The sequence below is a fragment of the Sceloporus occidentalis genome, unplaced genomic scaffold (genome assembly GCF_023333645.1).
Source record: "Sceloporus occidentalis isolate IW3139 unplaced genomic scaffold, rSceOcc1.0.p SCAF_22, whole genome shotgun sequence".
Lineage (NCBI taxonomy): Eukaryota > Metazoa > Chordata > Lepidosauria > Squamata > Phrynosomatidae > Sceloporus > Sceloporus occidentalis.
Genome location: NW_028317002.1, coordinates 7,304,827 through 7,329,459, shown reverse-complemented (window position 1 = coordinate 7,329,459; position 24,633 = coordinate 7,304,827). Strand labels below are relative to the sequence as shown.

Below are 24,633 nucleotides of genomic sequence, written 5' to 3'. Positions count from 1 at the left end.
TTATTGGTTGTCTTCATTCCCCATTTCTTCCTGATCCTGCGTCTCAGCCGCTGGATCTCCGGGAAGAATGCTGCTTACATTTTGGATCAGTTCCTCAATCTGTTCCTCTGTCAGCCTTTCCTCGCTTTCTTCTATCATCTGTTTTAGTGCAAAAAAATAGTAAACAATACATTTTTAGTCACTCGTAGACACGCAGATTTTGAAGACAATAAGAACCATTCAGTTTGCCCTTAATCAGTCCTTGGTCTTTTCTTATATTTAAGATAACTTTGTGCATATCCTATGAATGTTTTAATTTCCTCAATGTATTGGCCTCTACCAGCTGTGATGGAAGGCGGTTCCATTTATCTATCGCCCTCTCATTAAAGTTAAGCTTTCTTACATTACATCTAAACCTCTCACCCTCTAGTTTTAGTTGATGACCTCTTGTTCTAACATTTCCTCTTCTTTGAAATAAACTGTATTTAGATGTTTCTATCACATCTCCCAATGAGGAATGGGAGAAAATATCATACTAATCCTAAGGAAGTAAAGGGTGGGTATCTAATAGATATACTGCTATTCTAAATCTTTACATAGTTTAGTGTATTGAACCTGAAAATGGAAGGATTTGGGGTATGTTGGGAAGTGATAGATCTGTAAATTGATATATTTGCTTTCTACTTTCATATGTAGGGAGGCCATAGTAATTGAATAAAAACATTCAAAGTCCAATGGCATGGAAGGTTCCAAAGAATGAAATTAATTGAAATTAATTGAGGCACTACGAGCAAAGGTGTATTCAGGCCAAGGCTCACTAAGTCTAAGGACGGCAAGAGCTTGACAGCATCTTTACTTTGCAAATTAATGTACACAAAGGCCCTCTCGGCACGGTAGGTCTGGGGCAATGACCCCGTAAATACAGCACGCACTATAAGCTGCTGTAAAAGGTATAGAAACTGCGTATAACTCATAAATGTCATAAAACACGTGATAGATTGACCTCACCGCCTTGGTTACAAAATACAATTACAGCTCTTGCAAAGTAAAGAAGCATTCCTCACCCGGTAGACCAGTGTTTTGATTCTCACATTCAGGAGGTTTATACATACCAGCTGTATTTCCACTGCAGTTAAAGGTCGGTGATTAAGAAGCTGCAACTTTTCTGCTCTGTGGAAAGAAATTGTTTAAAAAATATAAAGAGATACATTCTTTCATGTGTGGTCACTTCCTGGCATTCTTTACAGGGACAATTTAGACAAGTGTCCCTGCCAGCCCTACTGCATACTCCGTGGTAGAAGCTGCAGCTCTACAGCTGCCCTCCTGCTCCATGGCCCAATGATTCTTGGCACTGACTGGCTGCAGTAATCAATCTGTATGAGGAAAGCTCCCCCATTGAAATCAATTAGAGCACTTGCCACGCATGCAAAGGGGGTCTCAATAGACTGGGTTACGGTAAGTATATCACGTGCATCCGATAATCACAGTATGTCACTAGGGTGCTAATCACTAGAGAGAGGCACTACAAATATCTTCATTTCATTATAACCCTGCAAGCAAAATGATTTCTGTCCTACATTTCTGTCTCTGACAGAACAGCATTAAACCCAAATGGAAAAGTGGGGTGTGTTCTGGAATGGAGAATCAATTCAGCCAATCACCATTGAATTGATTATTTGGTTATTATGTTCAGGAAGTTCTTTCTTTTTATGGCCGAAAACAAAAAGGTCAAATATTTGGTATTTAAAATGAAGCACTCACTGCTGGAAAAGAGATAAATGTGTTCCTGATTTTGTTTTTGTAATCTCACAATCATTTCTTGCGTTGCATGTCAGACAATTAGGTAATCATGGTCATTATCTACAGCAATCTGTAAAATATTAGAATTGAGCTTTTCTAAAAGACAAAAAAATAGTTATTTTCTGCTTTAGGTTCTTAAGGGGATTGCCAACCTTCTAACAATTTGCTTTGAATAATATATCCCTGTTATAGTATTTGTCTTTCCTAGTCAGTAAGAGACGTAGGCGCACCCTCATGCAACACTTCCAGTGTGACGTTCATGCCTCCTCAATTCGCTTGGTACACTCCTTAATTGCAGTATGTAGTTTAATAAGGTTTATGTGATTAATATTATCTGTCTTTTTGATTTCTGTTATGATATTAACCCTGTTGAAACATACATTGGCTGCATTAAGGTGTATAGCCTTTATCTATTTATATGCTACCCAGGGGCGTAACTAGAAACCTCAGCCCCCCCCCCAACCAAATCTACCCCCCTCTCACTCTATCTACCCTCTCCCTACCTCATTCTCACTATCTACCCTCTATCTACCCCCTCCTCGCCCCCTTCTCAGGCTATCTACCCCCTCTCTTCTCACTATCTACCCTCTCCCTACCCCCCCATTCTCACTATCTACCCTCTCCCTACACGCCCCCTCACTATCTACTATCTCCCTACCCCTCCTCTCACTATCTACCCTCTCCCTACCCCCCCTTTGTAGGTCACTTACCGTGCAGTCCTGTGGTAGGGGTGCGAGGCCTCTGTCTCGTTGCTCTGCCGCGGTGCGCGCGGCTTCACTGCTGAGCGCTCAGCGTGAAGCGCCAGCACTCGAGACAGACGCCTCACGCTTCCACCACTCTACCAGCTTGATGGAAGGCGGTTCCATTTATCTATCGCCCTCTCAGTAAAGTTAAGCTTTCTTACATTACATCTAAACCTCCCACCCTCTAGTTTTAGTTGATGACCTCTTGTTCTAACATTTCTCCTTCTTTGAAATAACTGTATTTAGATGTTTCTATCACATCTCCCAATGAGGAATGGGAGAAAATATCATACTAATCCTAAGGAAGTAAAGATGGCTGCACCCATGGTAAAGGGTGGGTATCTAATAGAGATATACTGTTTTTCTAAATCTTTACATAGTGTATTGAACCTGAAAATGGAAGGATTTGGGGTATGTTGGGAAGAGATAGATCTGTAAATTGATATATTTGCTTTCTACTTTCACATGTAGGGAGGCCATAGTAATTGACTAAAAACATTTAAAGTCCAATGGCATGGAAGGTTCCAAAGAATGAAATTAATTGAGGCACTACGAGCAACGGTGTATTCAGGCCAAGGCTCACTTTGCAAATTAAAGTACACAAAGGCCCTCTCGGCACGGTAGGTCTGGGGCAATGACCCCGTAAATACAGCACGCACTATAAGCTGCTGTAAAAGGTATAGAAACTGCGTATAACTCATAAATGTCATAAAACACGTGATAGATTGACCTCACCGCCTTGGTTACCCCTGTGACCCCGGTAGTTCCGCCACTGATGCTACCTTGAGGAATAGTCGAAAGTCAATGCCATTTATCTAGGTAACGTTACTGGACCCCATTTAATCCTAAGAAACTAACATACGTGGTCCTCTAGTCAAGTATGGGTATACTTTGCCAGAAACAGGTGAAGAAAAAGTGTGACTCCATATTTCAGTTTTAGAATTTTAGGTTTGCGAAGGTAGCACTAATTAGAGCAATGGCAACACTACCTGTACCCCAATGGCCATTACGAGTTACATTCACAATTTCATAAGATCTTACTGAAAAATACATTAAAAAACTGGGTCATCCATTGGTATTCAAGATTTATAGGCAGATGATTGCAACATATGGTTTTTATCAAGTCATAAGAAAACATGAGATCATTCCGGTGCAAGTTTAACTCAGGACATTACAAGTAAATAAACAGCTCATTAAACAGGACATCTCAGTACTGGATGTAAAGGGAGATGGAAATATAGAAATAAGGTTTTTAGGACTTATTCTCAACATCATCACCAGGAATTTGTCCATCAACAAGTTTGGGAATTTTGGTGGCACCCTCAAACACTGCTAAGGTTACAACTTCATGCATGCGTAAGGTTGATTTTCTTGTTACGTTGTTGACATAATGCTAAATAATGTTTTTGTTCACACAATTAATCCAAACCATGAACTTGTACCATGAGTAGAACATCTGGCACGAGCGACTATACGTGAAACATAAACAAGTTTCTGCTTATAACTTGGTGATTATATCATGCTGTAACAATACCCTACCTAATGTAAAGTTACCCGTTTTACCATTCCCTTTCTTGACACAAAGACCACGGGACCATCACTCCTGGATCCCATACCATATACTTAAATTTAAACAAATTAAAATGTATCACTAAACAAGTTTAGTTTTCCACATTGTTAGTAGACAATCCCTCAGTGAGAGTGTATACACCAAAATACTATCCCATGCTATACATGAAAATAAATATCACTATCTTATGCTAACAGAGGCTTTTTTCCAGCTCCTGCTAGGAGAAGATTGTCAGATTAGATATATGAAGTTAAACAGCGATAGGATGTCTGATTTATATATGAAAGCTTGACGTCTTTAAATGTGACACAAACTAGATTGAAAATGAGCACACTAGAGATGTCCATAATTACGGGCAGGGTATTCACCTTGACTGCTGCATTTTCCCATCAGCTGGTCCTCCTGAGGCTTTGCCACCCACCAGCAGTCTAAATGCGAGGAGGTTCTAGGGCCAAGATTAGTTAGTAACGGTTTAAATGCTGACCGTCAAGGTTGAACGTGGTAGCCAAAAGAGCAAAAAAACTGAGGTAGCAACAGTCAGAGAGTAAAACCAGGAGAACGAGAAGGAAGTGAAACTGTAAGCTGCAGCCAAGGTCAAATAACTGCTGTGAAATACCGTCCACAAAGACAAAGTAACACGGATACCTTTACTGCACAGCAAACAAACTTTGAAGGGAAATGAGGTTGTGTCATCAGCCGACACGCAGAGACGTACTGCGGAAAAGCATCAGAAATGATCAGCATAATCCTGATTGGTTAGTCTGACAGAATGTGACCTAGTGGTGATCACATATACAGAAGCATCCACCCCAATAGTATAGCTGATGATCTTCTACACACTCATATATAGCTAAGCATTCACTATGTCGGACATCAAACTAGAGTAACACGAAGATCCGTTTGGCTTGGCATCTCTCTCTATCACACAATTTTAGGTCTGATGGACTGATGACTTCATAGGTTACAGTAATGAGTGTATGCCAAGTAAATTGTTCAGTAAATATGTACTTACTTGGTCAATTTGTGTGCTTTCATTGCGGTCAGGAACTTCTGCAGTATTTCAGGACTTTGATGCTGGCACGGGGTACTGGACAGATACTTCAACGTCTAAGGAATAAAGTTAAATGATTATGGATTTCTCAGTGGTGGCATTTAATTAATATGACAAAGGGTAAAAACAAGTAAACATGGCCATCTTTTACAGAACACTAATCCTGGTAGTTTACCATTTTTCATAGTAAATGTCTCTTTGGTTGTCTCACAATCATATGACAAGTCTTGTGGAAAAGATTGGATGCATTGGGCCTTATTGATACAGATGGGGTAAATGCCTAAATGTAGAGAAATATCCTTGGAATTAATAAAATGTTTATGTCAACGTTGTTGTCAGGAAAGCTGTGGTTTCAATGCCCTCATCCACTACTCATTAAGGACCAACGTTGGCAAGTTTCTCCACCAAAAGGATGATCTGGTCCTGCATAATCCATATCTATGGGTGGGGCGACTTTGAAGAACTCTTACTGATTTGACTATGCATTATAAAGGGCCAGCCAAGCAATTCCTCCAGCAGAAGCTCACCAGGGTTGCCTTTTCATGATAAATAGTGAAGTCAAGAATCTGAAACCAGTCTGTCAACTCTTCCATTCACGTACAAGGGGTAGTTTATTTTAAAAGAATGGACATTTTAGAACAAGTGGTCATAATCTAAAACTAGAAGGCCAAATGTTTACATGTAATGCAACAGCTTCACTTCACGGTGAGGCTGGTAGATAAACGGAGAAGCCACACAAAACACGTTGTACAGTGATTTAAGCACGCGTGAGAAAGCTATCCTGGAAACTGAGCAGCCTAGATGGGCTGAATGGTTCTTATCTGCCATCAAACTCTATGAGAAATGGAACTAGAACACTTAGAATCTGGCTTTGCCGTGGCATCATGGGTTCACTGAAGAAAAGCTTCCAGTCAGGAGAACTGGGTTAGTCCACAGGCAATGATACCCCCCATCCACTGGGTGAGTCAATACAAGAAAGCAGGGAATATTTCTGTGGGAAATCCTATATATTACAACTGACTTGATGGGAACATTTATTTTGATTCATCTTAATATAAATTTAAAAAAAAGATTATTCTTCTCTTTATAAAGTAGACAGAGGGAACATAGTGTAACGCACACCATATCAATAAGATCTGTTTATTATAACTATAAATTCATTTGCCTGAGTTGCTCATGCTACACCGTATGATAGAAACGAGAATCTGGTTTTTGTCACAAAGTCAGAGATATTTACGTCAGCCGGTAACTAAAAATAGACTTTGGACTTGAAAATATTGATGATGTGTTGTGCTGCTGGATATAACGGTTCTGTGAATTTATAACTAATCCCAAAGAAATCATTAACTGCAACACATGTGAAGCTTTGTGTTAGGATTGACAGAGCTATTGGTTTCTATGCGTGCTTCTTTCAAAGAAAATGTAGAAATGACCATTAGAAAGGATAAAGTTAAAATATAAAAGCTTGCGATCATATAGCGCCATCTACGGGACAGTTATGGACGGAGAGAGACAAATGCCCCATTAATGTATACAGGAACCCGAGCAGAAGACCTCTAGTCTTGGAAAGCTATTTGCAGATCGTAGATCAGTTCGCAGAATATATGTTTCTTTACAAAGTAAGATCCCTCCCCAAAAAACTACAAAACCTGTCATAGTCAAAACCTTGTTATAGTACCCCTTTAAAATCACCATGTGCTAGCAAATCATTTAGTGCACTTCAGGCCATAGTTTTGCTTTGAATACTACACCACCAGCATATAATCAGTCTGAACATAAAAGGGTGTTGACGTTCGCATAATCATGACAGTTTAATGCAGTGCAAATTCAGTGTATTAACCTGGTAGGTTTATTGGGCAAAAAAAGGAGGTTCTGTAGTTAATATGGTTTTCAAGTTCTTCAAGACAATGATGAAATGTTATCCTATGAGTTTATACCAATATCACATTTTCTAATGTTAACCCCTTAAGGACAATGGGTTGACCTTAAACCCATTAAAACCAATGCACTGTGAGCCCATACATGTACAGGCTTTGTCATGAAGGGGCTAAAAAAGCTCTGAATAAAACTCTGAATCTTCATATTGTTAAATGTCCATTTTATTAGCTACAAGTGTCTCTTAAATCATGGTCATGGTGATGCAGCACAAGTCACTTTCTAAAACATGTGTGTGTGTGTGTGTGTAATGTATATATTTCTATATTTTAGCTTTGTAGTGCAACTAACAAAATGTAAATCAAGTTGCAATAAAAAAGTATTTTTTATTTAAAGATTTGTTTAAGCCGTGAAAGGAGTAGTTGAGGATGAATGAGTACAGAAGCGTTTGTCCTTAGATCGTAGAAAGACTACAGAGATGGAGCTCACCTCATACATAATGGTGTTCAGATTCTGTTGACCGGCACTGCTCTTATTCTTTCGGGCCTCTCTCTGCTGGGTTTTTAAGTCAGTCAGGAGCTGGAACACCTTAGAATTTGAAAAAACAGGACACGGGATTCAGAACTGTCAGTACTATGACCCTCCAGCACAGCATTCAAATCAAAGATAGAATAATGCAGCGTTATTGTATGTCCATGTACCTTTTCGTATAGGCAGAGTGGGGCAGATAACATGTTTTTGTGCTTCCTTATCATGCACGAGGGAGAGCTGGAAGTCTAACTCTCCTAATAAAAAACCAGTCGTCCTATTTACTGTCTCTTTCAGATATAACAGATGGCATAACAGTATAATAATGTCTGAGATCCTCCATTTTTAGTGAAAATATATTACTTATATCTTTTGTTGGCATTGCTTAACAGGTGAAGAGACACCCCCCACCACGAAAGCAGGTGACTTAAGGCTTAGATGCTGCAAAGCTCCTCACTAGCTGTTCCGACAACTACCATATTTAAAAAGCCAATGAGATGTTCATGGCTGTGATGTAGTGGAAGAAACAGACCGGTTCTCATAGCCATATTTCCATTGGCTATGAGAACGCAGAATAACTGCCTATACAACAGCACCATTGTTTTTTGAATTGTTCCATTATTCAAGTAGGAATGCCCAGACTGTATTTTTCTAGCCATTAGCGAGGACTTTAATTTACCTAATCAGTGGTGTTTTACCCAGAAACGTTCTCCTCTAGAGGCAGGGTCACTTCTGTCAAGCACAATGGCACACACTAGCCCACTGAATAGGCTAACATGCCACAAAGCCTGTGGGACGTTGATGGCAAAGGACTACTATATTTAAGGAACAGTTCCGTCAAAAAAAAATAATTCACATGATTATTCCTTAAGGGTATTTTGTGCACTCAACTTGTGCTTAGGTGCCTGGGATCTTTTAATTCTAGTATTTGGCTAGTGCTCTCTCTATGCCGTAACACTTACCTCTTCTTTATTGTTGGTATTATTTTGTATTTGTTAGGTTTAACTTAAAGCAGTTAATAAGCTTTAATTGTTAAATGCAGTAACGGGTTGATAAAATAAAAAAAAAATGACGGCCAAAAAAACAGAAAAAAAAGCTAAAAATGAATGGCATTTGTGTCCATACCTCATAATTACTCAACAGTGCAGCATTTCCATCTTTTCTGCAAACAATAAAGAAATAAGACAACTATTATATAGTAAGAGCTAACATTGCAAGGCATTAACACTGGTTTGTCTACATGCTGATTACATATACATGTTCATCTAATTATTAGGAGTTTAATTCAGGAAATAAATAGAAGTTTATTTAGTTAAATGCGGATACATTATGTCAGCGGGGTTGTGGTTTCAAAGCTTTGTCTTTCGAAGGTCTGGCCCCAGTGAACGCATGCACTGAGCGCTTGGATGGCCCTGTATAGTGTATACTTAAATCTGTGGAATTTCTTCTTGCATTATGCAGGGCCAGTTCAGCCCTTTTTGCTGGACAAACTCGCCCTTCGTAGATATCAAGACAGCATTACAGCACATTGAGCTCAGTTGGGTCCACAAATGACTGATCTGCCAACTTTCACTACCGTCTGTGGGCTCAAGAAGCAGAACCTGCCCAATCTATAAATGTGCTGGCCATTTGGCTAGCAAAACTTAAGAATAGTAAAACACCACCATATTCCGTAGTGATGCGAATTGGGAATTATTATGAAAATGCAGCTCATGTGATGACTTTGACACTCACAGAGAGAGAGAGCATCCTTGGCTAATAAAGCAGCTGCAGAATATTGTGCCCGTAGGTGGCTCTGGTTAAAGGTCTGGCGACAAAGCACGGGCTGCACGTGACCTGCGTCCCTACCTCAGAGAATAATACAGAAATGTGTGCAAAAATAAAGCAATACTAGCATATATGCAGTTTTTACGGTACTTGTGTATTATCCGGGCGCCAGCTATTTATTTTTTAGTTCATACCGTAGCTGTCACAGAGGAATGTTCACTGACAGTTCTGCAATAAAAATGTGGGATTTACCCAACAAAATCCTGCTTACAAGGGACGTCATTATAAGCACACAGACCCTTCAGAATATGCTTGAGCATTTAATATCCCTATTTACTAAGGCAAGCAATATTATGATCAGCCAATCCTTGAAAGTATAAAGGCAAGAATAACTTACACCTCCATGCTGTGCTTTTTTCCTCGCGGTGCACCAACCATTCGCTTCCCTCCGGAAACGAACCTACTGTCATATACGTTCCGGAAAGTATTCAAACACGAATTAGTTTACGGGACTGATAAAAAAAGAAAATTGGATTATCTCTGTGTTTATATAAAATCTCAAAATAATGATATCTTAAATATATTGCATATTGTAACGAAGAAAAAATACAGCGTTGCATTGGCCGGGAATCGAACCCGGGCCTCCCGCGTGGCAGGCGAGAATTCTACCACTGAACCACCAATGCATCTGAAGACGTTTGCTGCCTGATACTATGTGAGTGAGAAACAGGTTTTGCTGAACACACTATAACCCCAAAAAAAGTATTCACCTGTAATTTATCGCGGATGAGGTCATTAACGTCTAAAAAGAACTTAATAAGAACGGTAACTTTACACCAGGAAGCGTCACCCAGAAAAAACCCCTTTGAGTCACGGCTTAATGACTTGAGACACACCCACTGGGCCGCTGTGCTGACTGGCCAATCAACCCTGAGGGGCGGGGTTAGAACAAGGCGTTATTGTGCAAGGGGGCGTATACAGGGAAGACAGGTTGACAGCCACTGCTGCCAAAGCTGTGAGTTACTGTAGGTGGAAGCTGCTGCAGGGGATACCATTCTTCCAGGTACCTGTTTGTGGTTTCTTTACACAGCAGTTAGTATTATATAGGAGACTATATCACCCTATGGTAATATTTATCTGATATGCCTGTATTAACACCAATGGGCTGTTGGTCAGCTCTATAGCTGTGATGGACACTATATTCTTTTGAGTTCATCTTGATTTTTTCATCATCCTTAAAAGCAGTCATTTTCTTTTGTAGGTGACAGCTGTATCCCAAGGACATTTTCATATTGACATTATGGCAGCAGAGGTAAATATTTCAAGTATTTAAAAACATTTGTTTCTTGTTTTGTTTGTTTCAGTATTTTATTTTAATAACCAGCTAAGGGTTAAAAAATGAAAGCCTCCATTTATGTTCTTATGTATTGCCGATTTATCCAAATTCTATAGATTTGTTGTATTGTAACGCCAGGTACGAATGCATTATAAGTATAACTAATCATACCTTTAGATGGAACTGTGGCAAACCATGGCTTCTAAAAACTGCCAAAAATGGCATTGAGAAAAGGTAATCTGATGGCAGATAAGAAACATTTGGCCCATCTAGTCCGGCCATGTTTCCTGATGGAACAACCTTAATCAGTCCTTGGTGTCGTCTTAGATTCAGGATAGCTGTATGCCTATCACAAGCATGTTTAAATTCCTTTACTTCCTTAGCCTCTACCACTTCTGCCAGCAGCCTGCTCCATTTATCTACTATACACACGGTAACTTAGGTTGCACAAATGCTGAAATGTCATTTAGTAATTACAGCATTACATTTCAGTAATTTATGTAAAAACAAAAAAAAATAACATTACACTGATGTATGGAAAGGTCTGCAGTAATGATGCCGACATTTCCCTCTTGTCCTGTGACTAGGATTAAAGTCGCAAACTTTTCCGCTTCGCAAAACTCATGCACTTGCAGCCACATCTTTTTGTCTCCTCAATGCCGATAATTAACGGCAATTTAAAATTACTGCCAAACAAACTCATTTACTTTGAGGATCACCATTATTGCTATTCTTATTTTTGTGTGCTTATTGCCATAATGTGTAATTCATCACATTGTTATGTATGTTAATTTTATCATTAAGTATTTTCACTTGTGCAAGATAACATAGGATAGTTCCCTACTTGATAATCAAGGCTACTACCAAGGGCCATTTTGGTATTTTTTTCTTCCCCAGCTCATGAGCTTTGGGACTGGGCTTAGGTCTTGCCACACACCTAACATGTATGACAATTGATGGTAATATAAACAGAGAAAAATCTGTTTTTCCTCCCCTTGGTGGACGTTGAAACCTCTGCCCATTTCACAATACGTATTGGTCATTTGACTGCATGTTTAGTGTCCAAACTTTATCCAGCGAAGGCTGTTTTTCTATTGAACTTTCTGTGATGTTTAAATTTTGCAATAGAAGTTCATGTCCTGGAAAAGTACTGGACCATTGGTTGCTCAAACTAGGTATTTTCCTTCCAGGTCTTAGACGAGGGATTGGAAAAGATAGGAAAGCCCGAGCATTTATAACGTTACAAAATAGAAAGATATTTATGGGTCCTCATCTAGAAAAGGATAGCTCTGAAAGCATTTGATTGAGGGATAGTCAACAGAAAGAACAAAAAGGATAATTATTCCATTAGTTAGAAGAGTTCATACATTGTGTATTAAATATTAATGATTTTTACTGTGGATTTTGTTTTTTCTTCCTTCAGGGAGATAAGTTATGGGGAGGAAGATTTGTTGGAAGCATAGACCCCATCATGGAAATGTTCAATTCATCCGTGTCGTATGACCAGAGGATGTGGTCTGCTGACATCAGAGGGAGCCAGGCTTACGTCAAGGCCTTGGAAAAGGCTGGTTTAGTGAGCAAGTCTGAGATGGAAGAAATTGTCACAGGCCTGGATAAGGTACACTATATAATATTATTGTATGCGGATTACGCAGCGAGCAGCCTCGGTTTCACCGCCATGTGACATCATGTGACCCCCGATACCCTCCTCTCCCCATGCCGGTTCAAAATAGTTTAGAAAGAGCCCTTCTGACCTTGATCGGTGTGGTCCAGGTCGGAAAAGGCCCTTCCTGAACAATTTTTAACCTGTATGAGGAGACAGGAAGAAGGGGTCACAGGGGTCGCACCGGGCCCCCAAAGAGGCACCGGCCCCAGTAGGTAGGCCAGTGTACCTGCCTATGCAGCCAATAATGTGTATGCTAGGGAACCATCAGTGTTTAGATAGCATAATGTGATTGGCTGCTGCTACTCGCATTGATTTCAGTGAGAGGGCTACTGAGCATGTGCAAGAAATGTATGTACGAATACTTCATGCTTTCAGTAGAGACCGAAGTCTCATTTTCTGACTCCAATAACTAAATAATGGCCCCACTGATCTGCATTCACTTAACATACAAATAGGGTATGTGTTGAGTGTAAGAAAGTGTCTTTACATTTATATATTCCCCAGTGAATAAAATACCATTAAGATTGCGTTTTGGTCTACTAATATACAGATCCATGAAGAGTGGTCTCAAGGAACTTTTGTCCTGACTAAAGCTGACGAGGACATTCACACTGCCAATGAACGTCGCCTTAAGGTAATAATAGGAGACACTCAAGTCTTCCGGATACTTCCACTAGGCTGTCTCATATAGTTGCCTGTTGTCCAACTGAATGGCCACAAACCATTACCTGTGGAAGAATATGTCTAGAATACATGTGGTTTTATACTGTTACATTGACGTTGAAGCTTCCTGTGAGATCAAGCATCTAATTCTGAGTATCTTTTTGGAGATAGAGAAGAACAAGCCTCGTGTTTGGCTTGACGACCCACATGACCTTGTACTACTAAACTATCCAGAGTATCATTCTTTAATTCATTTACCAACAGTCCTCCCATGCTTGATGAATTGTTTGATGAATTACTTACGCTCTTTTTGTGTAGGAACTTATTGGAGAGGCTGCAGGAAAGCTCCATACAGGAAGAAGTAGAAATGACCAGGTATTTGCATACATGCTTATTTATATAAATGCATTAGTATTGCAATATATACATTTAAACAATATAGTTAATAAAGTAAATTAAATTGGGGGGGAAGGAGTTCCTTGCACTCCCTAAGATCAACACTGCTCACTGTCAGCTCTTCCTACCATGCTGTACGACCCACCCAAGACTCTATCAAAATGAAATGCCGCACATTGTTTTCTTCTATAATATCAGGTAATAACATGATGAGATTTCATTATGACAAGAAAGAAAAAACCCTCTTGCACTTAAATTACTGTGCACTATAACAATGATACTTGTAAGCTAAGTACATTCTGCATTAACACAAAGATATCAGGTGCTACCAGGAAGACTGGGTGTAATAAAATACCCTTATGGGCGACGAGATGATATTTTTTGACATAGGAGTAAATTCAAGTATCTACATAATATAAGGACCTTTGTACTTGAGCATGGGAAATCTGGAATATATTACTGCATATACAATACATTGATATATTATATACATATATTCATAACAATGTCTCTTATTTCTTTTTTTCTATCTATTTTTGTAGGTTGTCACAGACATGAGGCTGTGGCTGCGGGATTCCTGTTCTTCTCTGTATGTGCATTTAATTCGTCTTATCCGGACTATGGTAGACAGAGCAGCCATGTAAGTAAATGTGCCCTATTACATTGCATGTGTCTTTGAGTTCTCCCGGATGGTGTAAAATCTGTATAAAGCAGAGTGCAAAGTAACGTATTTGATAACTCCCTGGGTTTGGCCTGAAAGATCTGGAAATGGCCACCTGGACCTCTGGGGCTGCATTTGATCTCTGAGTAGGGGAAGTGGCCTTTGGATCCACCTAATTTCTCCAACAGTACATAGTTACATCTTTATTTATACCAAGGAGGCCTCAAAATACCAAAAAGCCACTGAAGAACTAAGCCTAGGCAAACTTTAGCCCCACATGTTAAATAGAATTCTACATTTAACATAACAACTTCACCAGTAAAAATTTGCTGTATTGGGATAATTCAGTTAACAATTCTTTCAGCACTGGATAGCCTAAAAGATTTCTAGAATTTCTATGTGTAAAAAAAAATGTAGAATGTTAGCCTTGGGCCACAGGTTCATTAAGTTGGATTCCAAGTGGTATTACTTTGATGCCACCAAAACCTTTTGATGAGGAGAGCATTAAACAGACAAGCTGATCTTGTGAAACACAGATCTCTGACAGTCGGGGATTGCAATGAGTAATGACCTCTAGATCACTTCTCGTGGTTTGATTTTTTCCACCCCTCTGGAACACATTATTTTATCCTTGAACTTTATCTGGATTTTGTCATTTTGATTTTGTCACGTTGGTTTTTGGTATCACGAGGGTAACTTCTGTGTGATATTGATACAAGAGCGGTCATGTGAATTGTTGCAGCTCCCTAGTATGGAATATTTGGTAGGGATGTGGTTCTGCCACTTTCCAGATCGCTATACAAACCTCACTAAGAATATTGTGTACAGTACCGGAGACCCTGAATCCAGAATAATGTTGACATTTACTAAAATGGTAAAGGGTTTGAAAAGTAAAAATTTTAGGAAAGACTAAAAGGACAATGTAAACAGCCTGGAGAAGAGAAAAGATGGGGGTAATAGAAACATTTAAATATAAAAAGAGATTCAACAAACTACTGTAAGGAAGTATATTTCAAAGGAGAAGAAACATTAGAACAAGAGGTCTAAAACTAGAAGGTCAGAGGCTTAAATGCAGTGTGAGGATTCTTTACCTTATGGAAGGATTGTAGGTAAGTGGAACAGCGTCCAAGCAGAAGTGAATTTAAACATGCGGGGGAATGTTTTCACTTTTGCCGTCTGCTAATAGCCGGCTTGTCATACTGCACAACCGGCCAACCTTTCATCCTTAGCTTTGTAGCGCCACCATATCTTTGTCGATATTTCAAAGCATTTTGTTTGTATTAACAAGCTTGTCCCAAGCCAATATAAATGTGTGATTCATTTATTCTATAATGACTTCTGAGCTGACAGGCTTATCTGGGCAAGAACATCATTATTTAGTTCTAAAAAGCAAAGACACTTGTAAAAAGGCCATCCAGCGAGTCCATCACATTTATCAGAAACGTGGTAAAATCTGAGATTCATTTCACTGGTTTGTGATTTGTCTTTACACTACAATGTCATGGACAGGGCTAGATTTTAAGGCAGACCAGGGATGCGTCTTGAGTGTCCTCTTTTTTTTAATGGTGGGGTTACAAAGTTGCTAAAGGGGGGACTTCAACCCTTTTATTTATGCCTCAGTTACTCCTGTTTATTTTTGGGCTATTTTAGTGATGCTCCGCGTGCAAGGCCTTTTACATTTATTTTGATAAAATAACATAATGCCACAATTACTTGGGCATTGGGAGACTGGTGATGACAAATAAATCTCATTTTAAGTAAACTGTATAGAAATATAGAACGTGGGAAAAATAGTTTATGCTCAAGAATATTCGGAAGATCACTGCATATACCCAAAAGGCCTAACGCCAATATTTATGTTCCAACACATTTTTGCATAATATTCTATTTGTGCGACCCGATAAATATTAATGTAGCTTGACTCTTTGCCTCTGTGTATCCTGTTCTGATGCTGACGCCATGGTTGTTTCCACAGAGAAGTTGATATACTTTTTCCGGGGTATACTCACATGCAGAGAGCTCAACCTATTCGTTGGAGTCACTGGATACTGTGGTAAGAAAAAAACATGTATTTCATGCAAAACATTCATGGTTTATCACAATATTTTGTTGGAATAAATACGTTTGGAAGACACGCTATTCTGTTATCATTGGCTAGTTATAACGTAATGCTTTTTTATTAATCCTTTGATGCCAGGACACTACATCGCTTTGTAAAACGTAGCCGCCTGGAGTTAGAATTGTACTCTTACAGACAAAATAAGGGGGTGTAATGCAAAAAAAACCACCAAAACATTTATTGTTAGAATAGATTGTCACTTTATTTTTGAGCGCCTTCAAAATGTTCCCCTTTTTAGAAACCATGTTAGCAAAATGAATTAGACGCACACATCTGTATGTCTTTATACAAACTCTTATGTAAACCATCCCTTTCTCAGTTAAAGCCTTACCCTTCCCCGCTATGGCAATGTAATATAGCAATTTAGGTTGAAAAAAGTTCAACTTTGCTGTTGATCCAGAAGAAGGCACAAAAAAATCCTACATTGAAGTGATCTCCAAATGAGAAAAACAATTCTAATTGGGGTAATGGACTTATGTGTTTTATGCAGTGGTTAAGGGGACATGCCAAGAAATAAGTACAATGTTAAGAACTTTAAGACAAGAGTGTAGCTGAATTGTGCCTCAATTAGTGGCCGGCACTATAATGAGAATAAAACACTGGTTGACCTCAAAATGTTAATCTGGCTTGACTGCTGGTTCCTGCCTGGACAGTTTCTATAAAGTCTATTGTGTCTGGCTTCAGGGCAATTGCATGCTGGTTTTCACCTTTCATTACCATGTTCTCCTGAAAATGATGAACTGGTGTAACTTTACTGAGACAGAAGGGTGAAACTCCGGCAAAACGGGCATCCTGCCAGAGCACTTTAACCTTTCATAAGCAATGTGACAATTATTTCTTACTTTCTTAGTGTGGGATATTATCTTGGGTTTCTCCTGCCATAATGATCTGATCTGACACTGCATAACACATAGTTAAATATGTGAGATAATATTGGATCATTCCCTGAAAGTTAAGTATGCACTTTGTAGGGCCAGCTCAGTCCTTCTCGCAGGAGAAGCTCACTGGATGGCCCTTAGTAATGCATAGTTGGTATGTTGAAGCCACAACACTTGTACAAATTGTTGCTTTTGTGGATAAACCCCAATGTCCACTGCAACTGTGTTTCTCAATATTGGTGCAAGTAGGGCTACTGCGGGTTTATGTTCACTCGTGGTGTGCGATTTACACGTACATTTCCGTTAAAAAGTAACTAGAATTACTTTATTTCTTATTTGTTGTAATATATTTTTTCTACAGCCATGCAGTTGCATTATGCAGGGATGCTGAGAGGCTGGGAGAGATAAGGAAGAGAATTAACGTACTGCCCTTGGGAAGGTAATGTAGTAAGAAGTTTAATAATGCAAACACATGACATATTTATAACATGTGATAAATCAAGACTTTAATTGTTTTTTTATTTTCAAAGAGAGGGTTAAAATGGCCTTTATATTACATCTGAGGTCTCGAAAGCTCTAATATGCTCAGAGAAGTGACTCAGATACAACCATTGAAGGAGCTCCTTCACCTGCCAGCTTCGGTATAACATTTTTAAAACTAAACGCAGAACTAGAAACACCATTCCTAATACAGCTGAATGCTCAGATGCTTCGCAGAAATAATCCTTTAATCAGGTTTGTTGGCAGGAACGCTTAATTGTCTTATGACACAGAAGCAGGCACTGAGATGTTGTTGCCATAGAAACAGTAAAAATGGCTTCTTTGTTTTTGTTGCGATTACATGTTGATAAGAAGTAATTAAATAGCAGAGCCTCTGTTTATTTGCTTAACGTAATAAAAGGCTTCAGGGCCGGACTGGCCATTTGGCACAACAGGCAGATGCCCAGTTGGTCGCTGGACAACAGCACCCCATCATCAGTGTGGGGCCACCAGTTGGATTTGCGCAGTTGCATCACTATAGAAATGTAACATGAGGTTGAGCTTATACAGCCGGCGGGCCACTGGCCTTAAAGTGTCAGGGCCACCTAGTCAACCCCAATCTGGCCCTGGAAGGCTCAATTAATCGAATAGCATTTTTAAACACTTTCTGTATTTATTGACAGCGGGGCCATAGCTGGAAACCCTCTAGGAGTGGACAGGGAACTCCTCCGGAAGGGTAGGTTTCTTTTGGTTTTGTTTTTGCGTCTTCAGTCGTTACTAACAGAATTACGGCAACTTTGCTTTGTGTCGGGCTATTCGGAGCCTACAGTGAAAGTAATCTGTAATAGGAGTCTTAAGAGCTTCTTTAAGATATATACGTAAGTTTTGGTGTCAGAATGGCTGCACAATGGTTGTTCATAAAAAGCTAAAATCTCAGGTTATTTGAGAACAGTAAAGAAATGAACAAAGACAATCTTAGAAATGAACTAATAAACAAAATATAATTGGTTAAGATTGATGTTATCAAACTTATTTATTTTGGGATTCGTTCAGCCGCAGCAGCGTTAACAGCATGATCTGGGAAGTTTAGACATTCAAAGGTCTTGCAGATTATTTTTTAAAAACTTGCTGAAGTGGATCCATGCGAGCGAAAGGTCAAAAACCCCATAGCAGAGGCAGAGAAGCTGGTTCAAGGGCAGAGGGTCAGAATCGAGGGCCACAAGCGGAATTTCTGGCTAACCCAGTATGAGTAAATGAAGCCTATGGAAATCATGTTATTAGAGTGACTCACATGTGTCAAAGCAGGAAGCAGTTAAAAAAAACAGACTTGGTTAAGGAAAAGAAGGGAAAAAACTTTTTATGATATGCCCAAATGTATTCACACCCAAATACTACTCTGTGTAAATGTATTACTTAATCATTAAATGTATTACTTAATCATTAAAAAAACACATGTAAATAATGGTAAGTACAAATGCCTTCAAAGCGATTCCTATAGATCATATATTTTGTTATGCAACCATCATCAATAAGAGGATCTAAGTACAAAAAATGTTTTGCTCAGTTTTTATCATTGTGTAAAGACATGAAGATACCTATAAGTGAGGCAGTTCATTCAATTAAAAAAGTTTTTGATGTCAGGAATGGCAGCCTCATATTTTAAGGTACTACCATGTAACTTACCTGGTCTTCTTTCTTCTGCAGAACTCAACTTTGACTCTGTCAGCCTTAACAGCATGGATGCGACCAGCGAACGAGACTTCATAGGTATATAAGGGATATTTACTGCTATTTACATTAAAACTTTCACCCGCCATGAAAATAAATGAATTACAGGGGTCTCTTTCAAAAAAAAAAAAAAAGAAAATTAAACTATTGATTGCACTTACCCAGTCCCTAACAACAGTTTGGATTGAAATCAGAAGCTGTTTATATACATATGCTGTAGGCACATATGCATAATCTACCTTGATTCTGTTTATTGGGTTTCTCACTTCATGACGCCATAATGCCTACATTACACTTTGTTCCTACATACACTCATTTATCATACACTCATTTGTAGGGCTGAAACAACGAATCGATAAAATCGATAATAATCGATAACGGAAATCGTTGTCGACGATTTCCGTTATCGATTAATCGAGTGATCGATTCGTTGTTGGAGCACTCGGCTCCTTTTACTTACCTCCGCGAGCGTTCCCCGCTTCCGCTGCACTCTCCGCCTTCTTTTAGTTGCGTGTGGCTCCGTTCGCACAGAGCGATTCGCGGGGGTGGGGGTGGGGTTTCAGGGGATGCAGGGCAGAGTGGGGGTGGGGGGGCAGGGCAGGGTGTGAGTGTGGGGGCAGGGCAGGAGACTGGGTGCAGGGCAGAGTTGGAGACTGGGTGCAGGGCAGAGTTGGAGACTGGGTGCAGGGCAGAGTGGGTGCAGGGTGTGAGTGTGGGTGCAGGGCAGAGTGGGTGCAGGGTGTGAGTGTGGGTGCAGGGCAGAGTGGGTGCAGGGTGTGAGTGTGGGGGCAGGGCAGAGTGGGTGCAGGGTGTGAGTGTGGGGGCAGGGCAGAATGTGGGGGCAGGGCTGGGTGCAGGGCAGAGTTGGAGACTGGGTGCAGGGGCACAGTGCAAAGTGCTGGGTGCAAAGTGCCAGGGCTGGGTGCAAAGTGCCAGGGCTGGGTGCAAAGTGCCAGGGTGCAAAGTTCTGGGTGCAAAGTGCCAGGGCTGGGGCAAAGTGCTGGGTGCAAAGTGCCGGGTGCTGGGTGCAAAGTGCCGGGTGCTGGGTGCAAAGTGCCGGGTGCCGGGTGCAAAGTGCCAGGGCTGGGTGCAAAGTGCCAGGGCTGGGTGCAAAGTGCCAGGGTGCAAAGTGCCAGGGCTGGGGCAAAGTGCTGGGTGCAAAGTGCCGGGTGCAAAGTGCTGGGTGCAAAGTGCCAGGGCTGGGTGCAAAGTGCCAGGGCTGGGTGCAAAGTGCTGGGTGCAAAGTGCCAGGGCTGGGGCAAAGTGCTGGGTGCAAAGTGCCAGGGCTGGGTGCAAAGTGCCGGGTGCAAAGTGCTGGGTGCAAAGTGCCAGGGGTGGGGCAAAGTGCTGGGTGCAAAGTGCTGGGTGCAAAGTGCTGGGTGCAAAGTGCTGGGTGCAAAGTGCTGGGTGCAAAGTGCCAGGGCTGGGGCAAAGTTTCTTGAACAGTAATAGTCCACCTCTTTTCAGAATGTTTGGGGTTATTTTGTTTCATAAATATTGTGTTTGGGTTTTTGTACTTTGAACATATTGTTTTTTTATTACATCATAACAAAATAAGAATGTTAATGTAAATTTTAAGTTGTTTTTTAACATCCAGTTCATTAAATTTTAAATAAACAAAAAATTTGCATATTGGTTTTTTTTATCCGATTAATCGATTAATCGAAAAAATAATCGGCCAACTAATCAATTATTAAAATAATCGTTAGTTGCAGCCCTACTCATTTGTATATCATCTCCATATTACAAAATGCAAATCTAACCAGACCAACACCTTATATGATAGCATAAATCCTGCGCTTTCAGAAATGGTCTATTATTGTATTGTGACATGTGTTTTCAGTGTTCTAGCATCCTTTTCTGCTTACACATTTTGCTGTCATTATGTGCCTCTTCTTGTAACCTGTTGTTGTTTTTTTTTATCTGTTTCTAGCTGAGTTTCTGTTCTGGGCATCTCTGTGCATGACTCACCTTAGTAAGATCTCTGAAGACCTTATTATCTACAGTACTAAGGAATTTAACTTTGTGACCCTTTCAGATTCCTACAGGTGAGTGTGTGTATGTATATCTATATATATTTATATCAACACATATACATACCGATCAGCCATAACATTATGATCACTGACAGGTGAAGTGAATGACACTGATAATCTTGTTATCATGGCACCTGTCAGCGGGTGGGATATATTAGGCAGCAAATGAACATGTTGTCCTCAAAGTTGATGCGACTTTGACAAGGGCCAAATTGTGATGGCTAGATGACTAGGTCAGATCATCTCCTAAACTGCAGCCCTTGTGGGGTGCTCCTGGTTTGCAGTGGTCAGAAGTGGTCTGAGGGAGGAAAAATGGTGAACCGTCAAAAGGGTCACGGGCGGCCAAGGCTGTTCAGAGGTCTAGAGGAGTCCATGCCTTGACGGATCAGATCTGTTTTGGTGGCAAAGGGGGACCTACACAATATTAGGCAGGTGGTCATAATGTTATGGCTGATCGGTGTATTTCGAAGCCAAACATTTGATTAGCAGGAAATGGACCCCAAATCGTTTTTGGTCCATTTGGACAAGTCTACTTGCTCTTTAATTGCATGTGGAAATTCAAACTGAAGACTATCTAGATTCCAGACTAACTAACTAGCCTATCTGGTGTACTAAAATGAAACAAATCATCTATCCAGCCAAGGGAATCGACAAAAATTAACGTCCCACTATTCCTTAAAATATTTTTAGAAATGTAAAAAATTAACTTATGTTAGACATCAAATGAATTTCCATACATTTAGATTATTGTCTCATTTAATTTACCATAAAAAATATTAGTATGTTTTACCATTTTTTTATTACTATTTGTAGTACTGGAAGTAGTTTAATGCCCCAGAAGAAGAATCCTGACAGTTTGGAGCTAATCCGCAGCAAAGCTGGACGCGTCTTTGGCCGAGTATGTGATAGACGTATAACAGTGGATGAGACATAGGTTTGAGATCCAAATGAGATAAATTGATAGAATAAAAAGAGGCTGATTGTATAGTAGGGTGTCAAGCTCCAGGCCTTGTCGATCACAAGCAGGATCTCTGAATATATGAACTTTGTACAAATTATACTTAATCCTCTATATGACCTGATATAAGTATACTAGTATAATATATACCCAAAGAGGAGTGGCAAGGTTGCCAAGCCTCTATCCTTACCACATACATACATACAAGAACCTAACATTTTCAAATAATGTTAAAATATATTTGTTTTGTAGTGCTCTGGGTTCCTCATGACACTAAAAGGACTTCCAAGCACTTACAACAAGGATTTGCAGGTAAGGATAAGCAGAAAAATGTGCAGCCATACAACACTGAAATTACCAACTAAATCCCGAGCAATAGCTTGCAACCCTGCTACAGCATGTTCATGTCATATAATACAATACTTGTTAGGTACTTATTAATCTAACATTTTTATGCTGCTTTTGGCCAGTTCTTGTCCGCTTTCTATGTTATGAAATTGAACAAAAATGTCAAACTTCATCATATTTCTAAACATTTAATAGTAGTGATATGCTAAATTTAAAAATGATCAGGAGATATTTTTGGTTAGCATACTCAACCTTCCTCACCCGTGTTTTGCTGTGTACAGGAAGATAAAGAAGCCGTGTTTGATGTCTATGATACAATATGCGCTGTACTTCAAGTTGCATCTGGGGTGATTTCCACATTGCAGGTATCTTTCTCAATTATTTAAAGCCTGGAGATGTTTCATATAGTACTTAAAAAATGTAAGTTAGCGGTGGGCAAACGTGATAAATCCTTTACTAGGGTTGTTGGACTGTAGCTTCTGTTCTGCTCAGTTGAACTCTTGCTATGTAAAAATTAAGCCACAACTGGCCAGGTTTGGTTTCCTGCACAACCCTTTCCTTTCTGGTAGAAAATAAATGAATATGTTATCGGGAGATAGTATAGATGCTTGTAAAATTGTTGGTGAAATGATCTAAATAGAAAATTCTGTCCCGTTTCAGATAAACAAAGAAGCGATGGAGAAAGCCTTGAGTCCAGACATGTTGTCCACTGATATTGCCTATTACCTGGTCAGAAAAGGGGTGTGTAGTACAATATTCTTCCTTAACACATGGGTTTTGTTGAATTCTTGGCCCAGAAGCGGTGCGATATTCAACTTCTACTTATAACCGGAGTCACATTGGATGTAGCTAAAATTGGAAGCTGTAATATGATTATAAATTATAATTACATAAGAATGTACTTTCCTAAGGGGTATAGCCACTAACTTTTTATTTTATCTTAGGAAGCCATTGTAATTTTTTCCACATTGAGCCCATATTGTTGGTTCCACGTTTGCAAGGGACCACAGTGTGTTTCTTCCTTGATGTTTACCTGAGCAGAATTTAGAGAAACAACCAAGTGATCAGAAATAGCCGTGATGATTATTGTATGTGGTCACCAAGGACATTATCAGTCCAAGTCAGTATTTAGCACTAAACACGATCTTTTGGCATCCGTAGTGTAGGTTTTCCACCACCAGAAAAATGCACGATATACTAATTACATTCTTGAATTCCAGATTGAAATAAGCTATTTAAAAGGATTATGTTAGATGATGTAGATGAGATATGGCTCTTTTCTCATAACAGATGCCCTTCAGACAAGCTCACGGAGTCTCTGGTAAAGCAGTCCAGCTTGCAGAAACAAAGGGGGTCTCCATCAATAAGCTGTCCTTGGAGGACCTAAAGAGCATCAGGTGTGCTATATGATTCAGCTTTCATTAACTCTTCTTTGAGTCTGCTTTTCTTGATATGTCCCACACTGGTCCGTTATTCTGAATTATTCACACAACACATCATAGCGTTTAAGCACTTTCTGCTTAAATGGTCACCTTCAGTAGGATCTAGAAAACAAACCCTTCCTCTGTACAAAACCTATTGATTTTGGTGGTAACTGGATGACTGCCTTGTGTGTGTAGCTCTTCCATTTGCTGGAACTCATTGTTTGGTTCTATCATGGCATAATACTACAGACAACTCCCCCTATAAGTGGGGAAAGGAGACCCCAGTGACCTGCCCAGCACATGAGCACGATACGCATTCTCTTGTTTTTGCAGTACTTTGGTTTTGTAGATTTTCTTTTAATTGTCTTGTAGTTGCTTTGTTTGAGCCCCTTTCTCTTTCAAAAGCCCCTGATAATGCATCTAAAGCATTCTGTAAAAAAAACAAAACAATTACTTAAAAATTCACATCTGTGCTCTTTCAGCCCCCTCTTCAGCAGTGATGTGTCCAAAGTGTGGAATTACACCAACAGTGTGGAGCAGTACACAGCGGCTGGGGGAACAGCAAAGAGCAGTGTGGTGGCCCAGGTGGAACAACTGAGAACCTGGATGAAGAATCACAAGGCCTAG

At 39.9% G+C, this 24,633-nt stretch overlaps 2 protein-coding genes and 1 non-coding gene across 4 annotated transcripts; 1 reads left to right on the top strand and 2 right to left on the bottom strand.

Moving 5' to 3' along the window:
- LOC149300953 (DNA-directed RNA polymerase III subunit RPC9-like) lies at positions 1–9,718 on the bottom strand. Its single transcript, XM_089484539.1, has 6 exons — positions 9,711–9,718; positions 8,672–8,708; positions 7,508–7,606; positions 5,105–5,199; positions 1,092–1,149; positions 1–138 (listed from the first exon to the last, which is right to left on the bottom strand). The coding sequence occupies exons 1-6, from the start codon at positions 9,716–9,718 to the stop codon at positions 1–3; spliced, it is 435 nt and encodes a 144-aa protein (XP_089340665.1).
- Positions 7,451–24,633, top strand: ASL (argininosuccinate lyase). 2 transcript variants are annotated; one of them, XM_089484537.1, is made up of 16 exons: positions 7,451–7,468; positions 12,073–12,267; positions 12,866–12,949; positions 13,297–13,353; positions 13,917–14,014; positions 16,011–16,088; positions 17,394–17,471; positions 18,196–18,248; positions 19,217–19,279; positions 21,174–21,288; positions 22,090–22,174; positions 22,487–22,546; positions 22,864–22,947; positions 23,243–23,323; positions 23,873–23,979; positions 24,489–24,633. In XM_089484537.1, exons 1-16 carry the CDS (start codon positions 7,451–7,453, stop codon positions 24,631–24,633), a joined length of 1,401 nt encoding a protein of 466 aa, XP_089340663.1. The 2 variants fall into 2 exon arrangements, with proteins under 2 accessions (XP_089340663.1, XP_089340664.1); XM_089484538.1 differs by lacking the exon at positions 7,451–7,468 and adding an exon at positions 10,614–10,625.
- On the bottom strand, positions 9,929–9,999 carry TRNAG-GCC (transfer RNA glycine (anticodon GCC)). Its single transcript has one exon. It is a non-coding gene; the product is annotated as a tRNA-Gly (tRNA).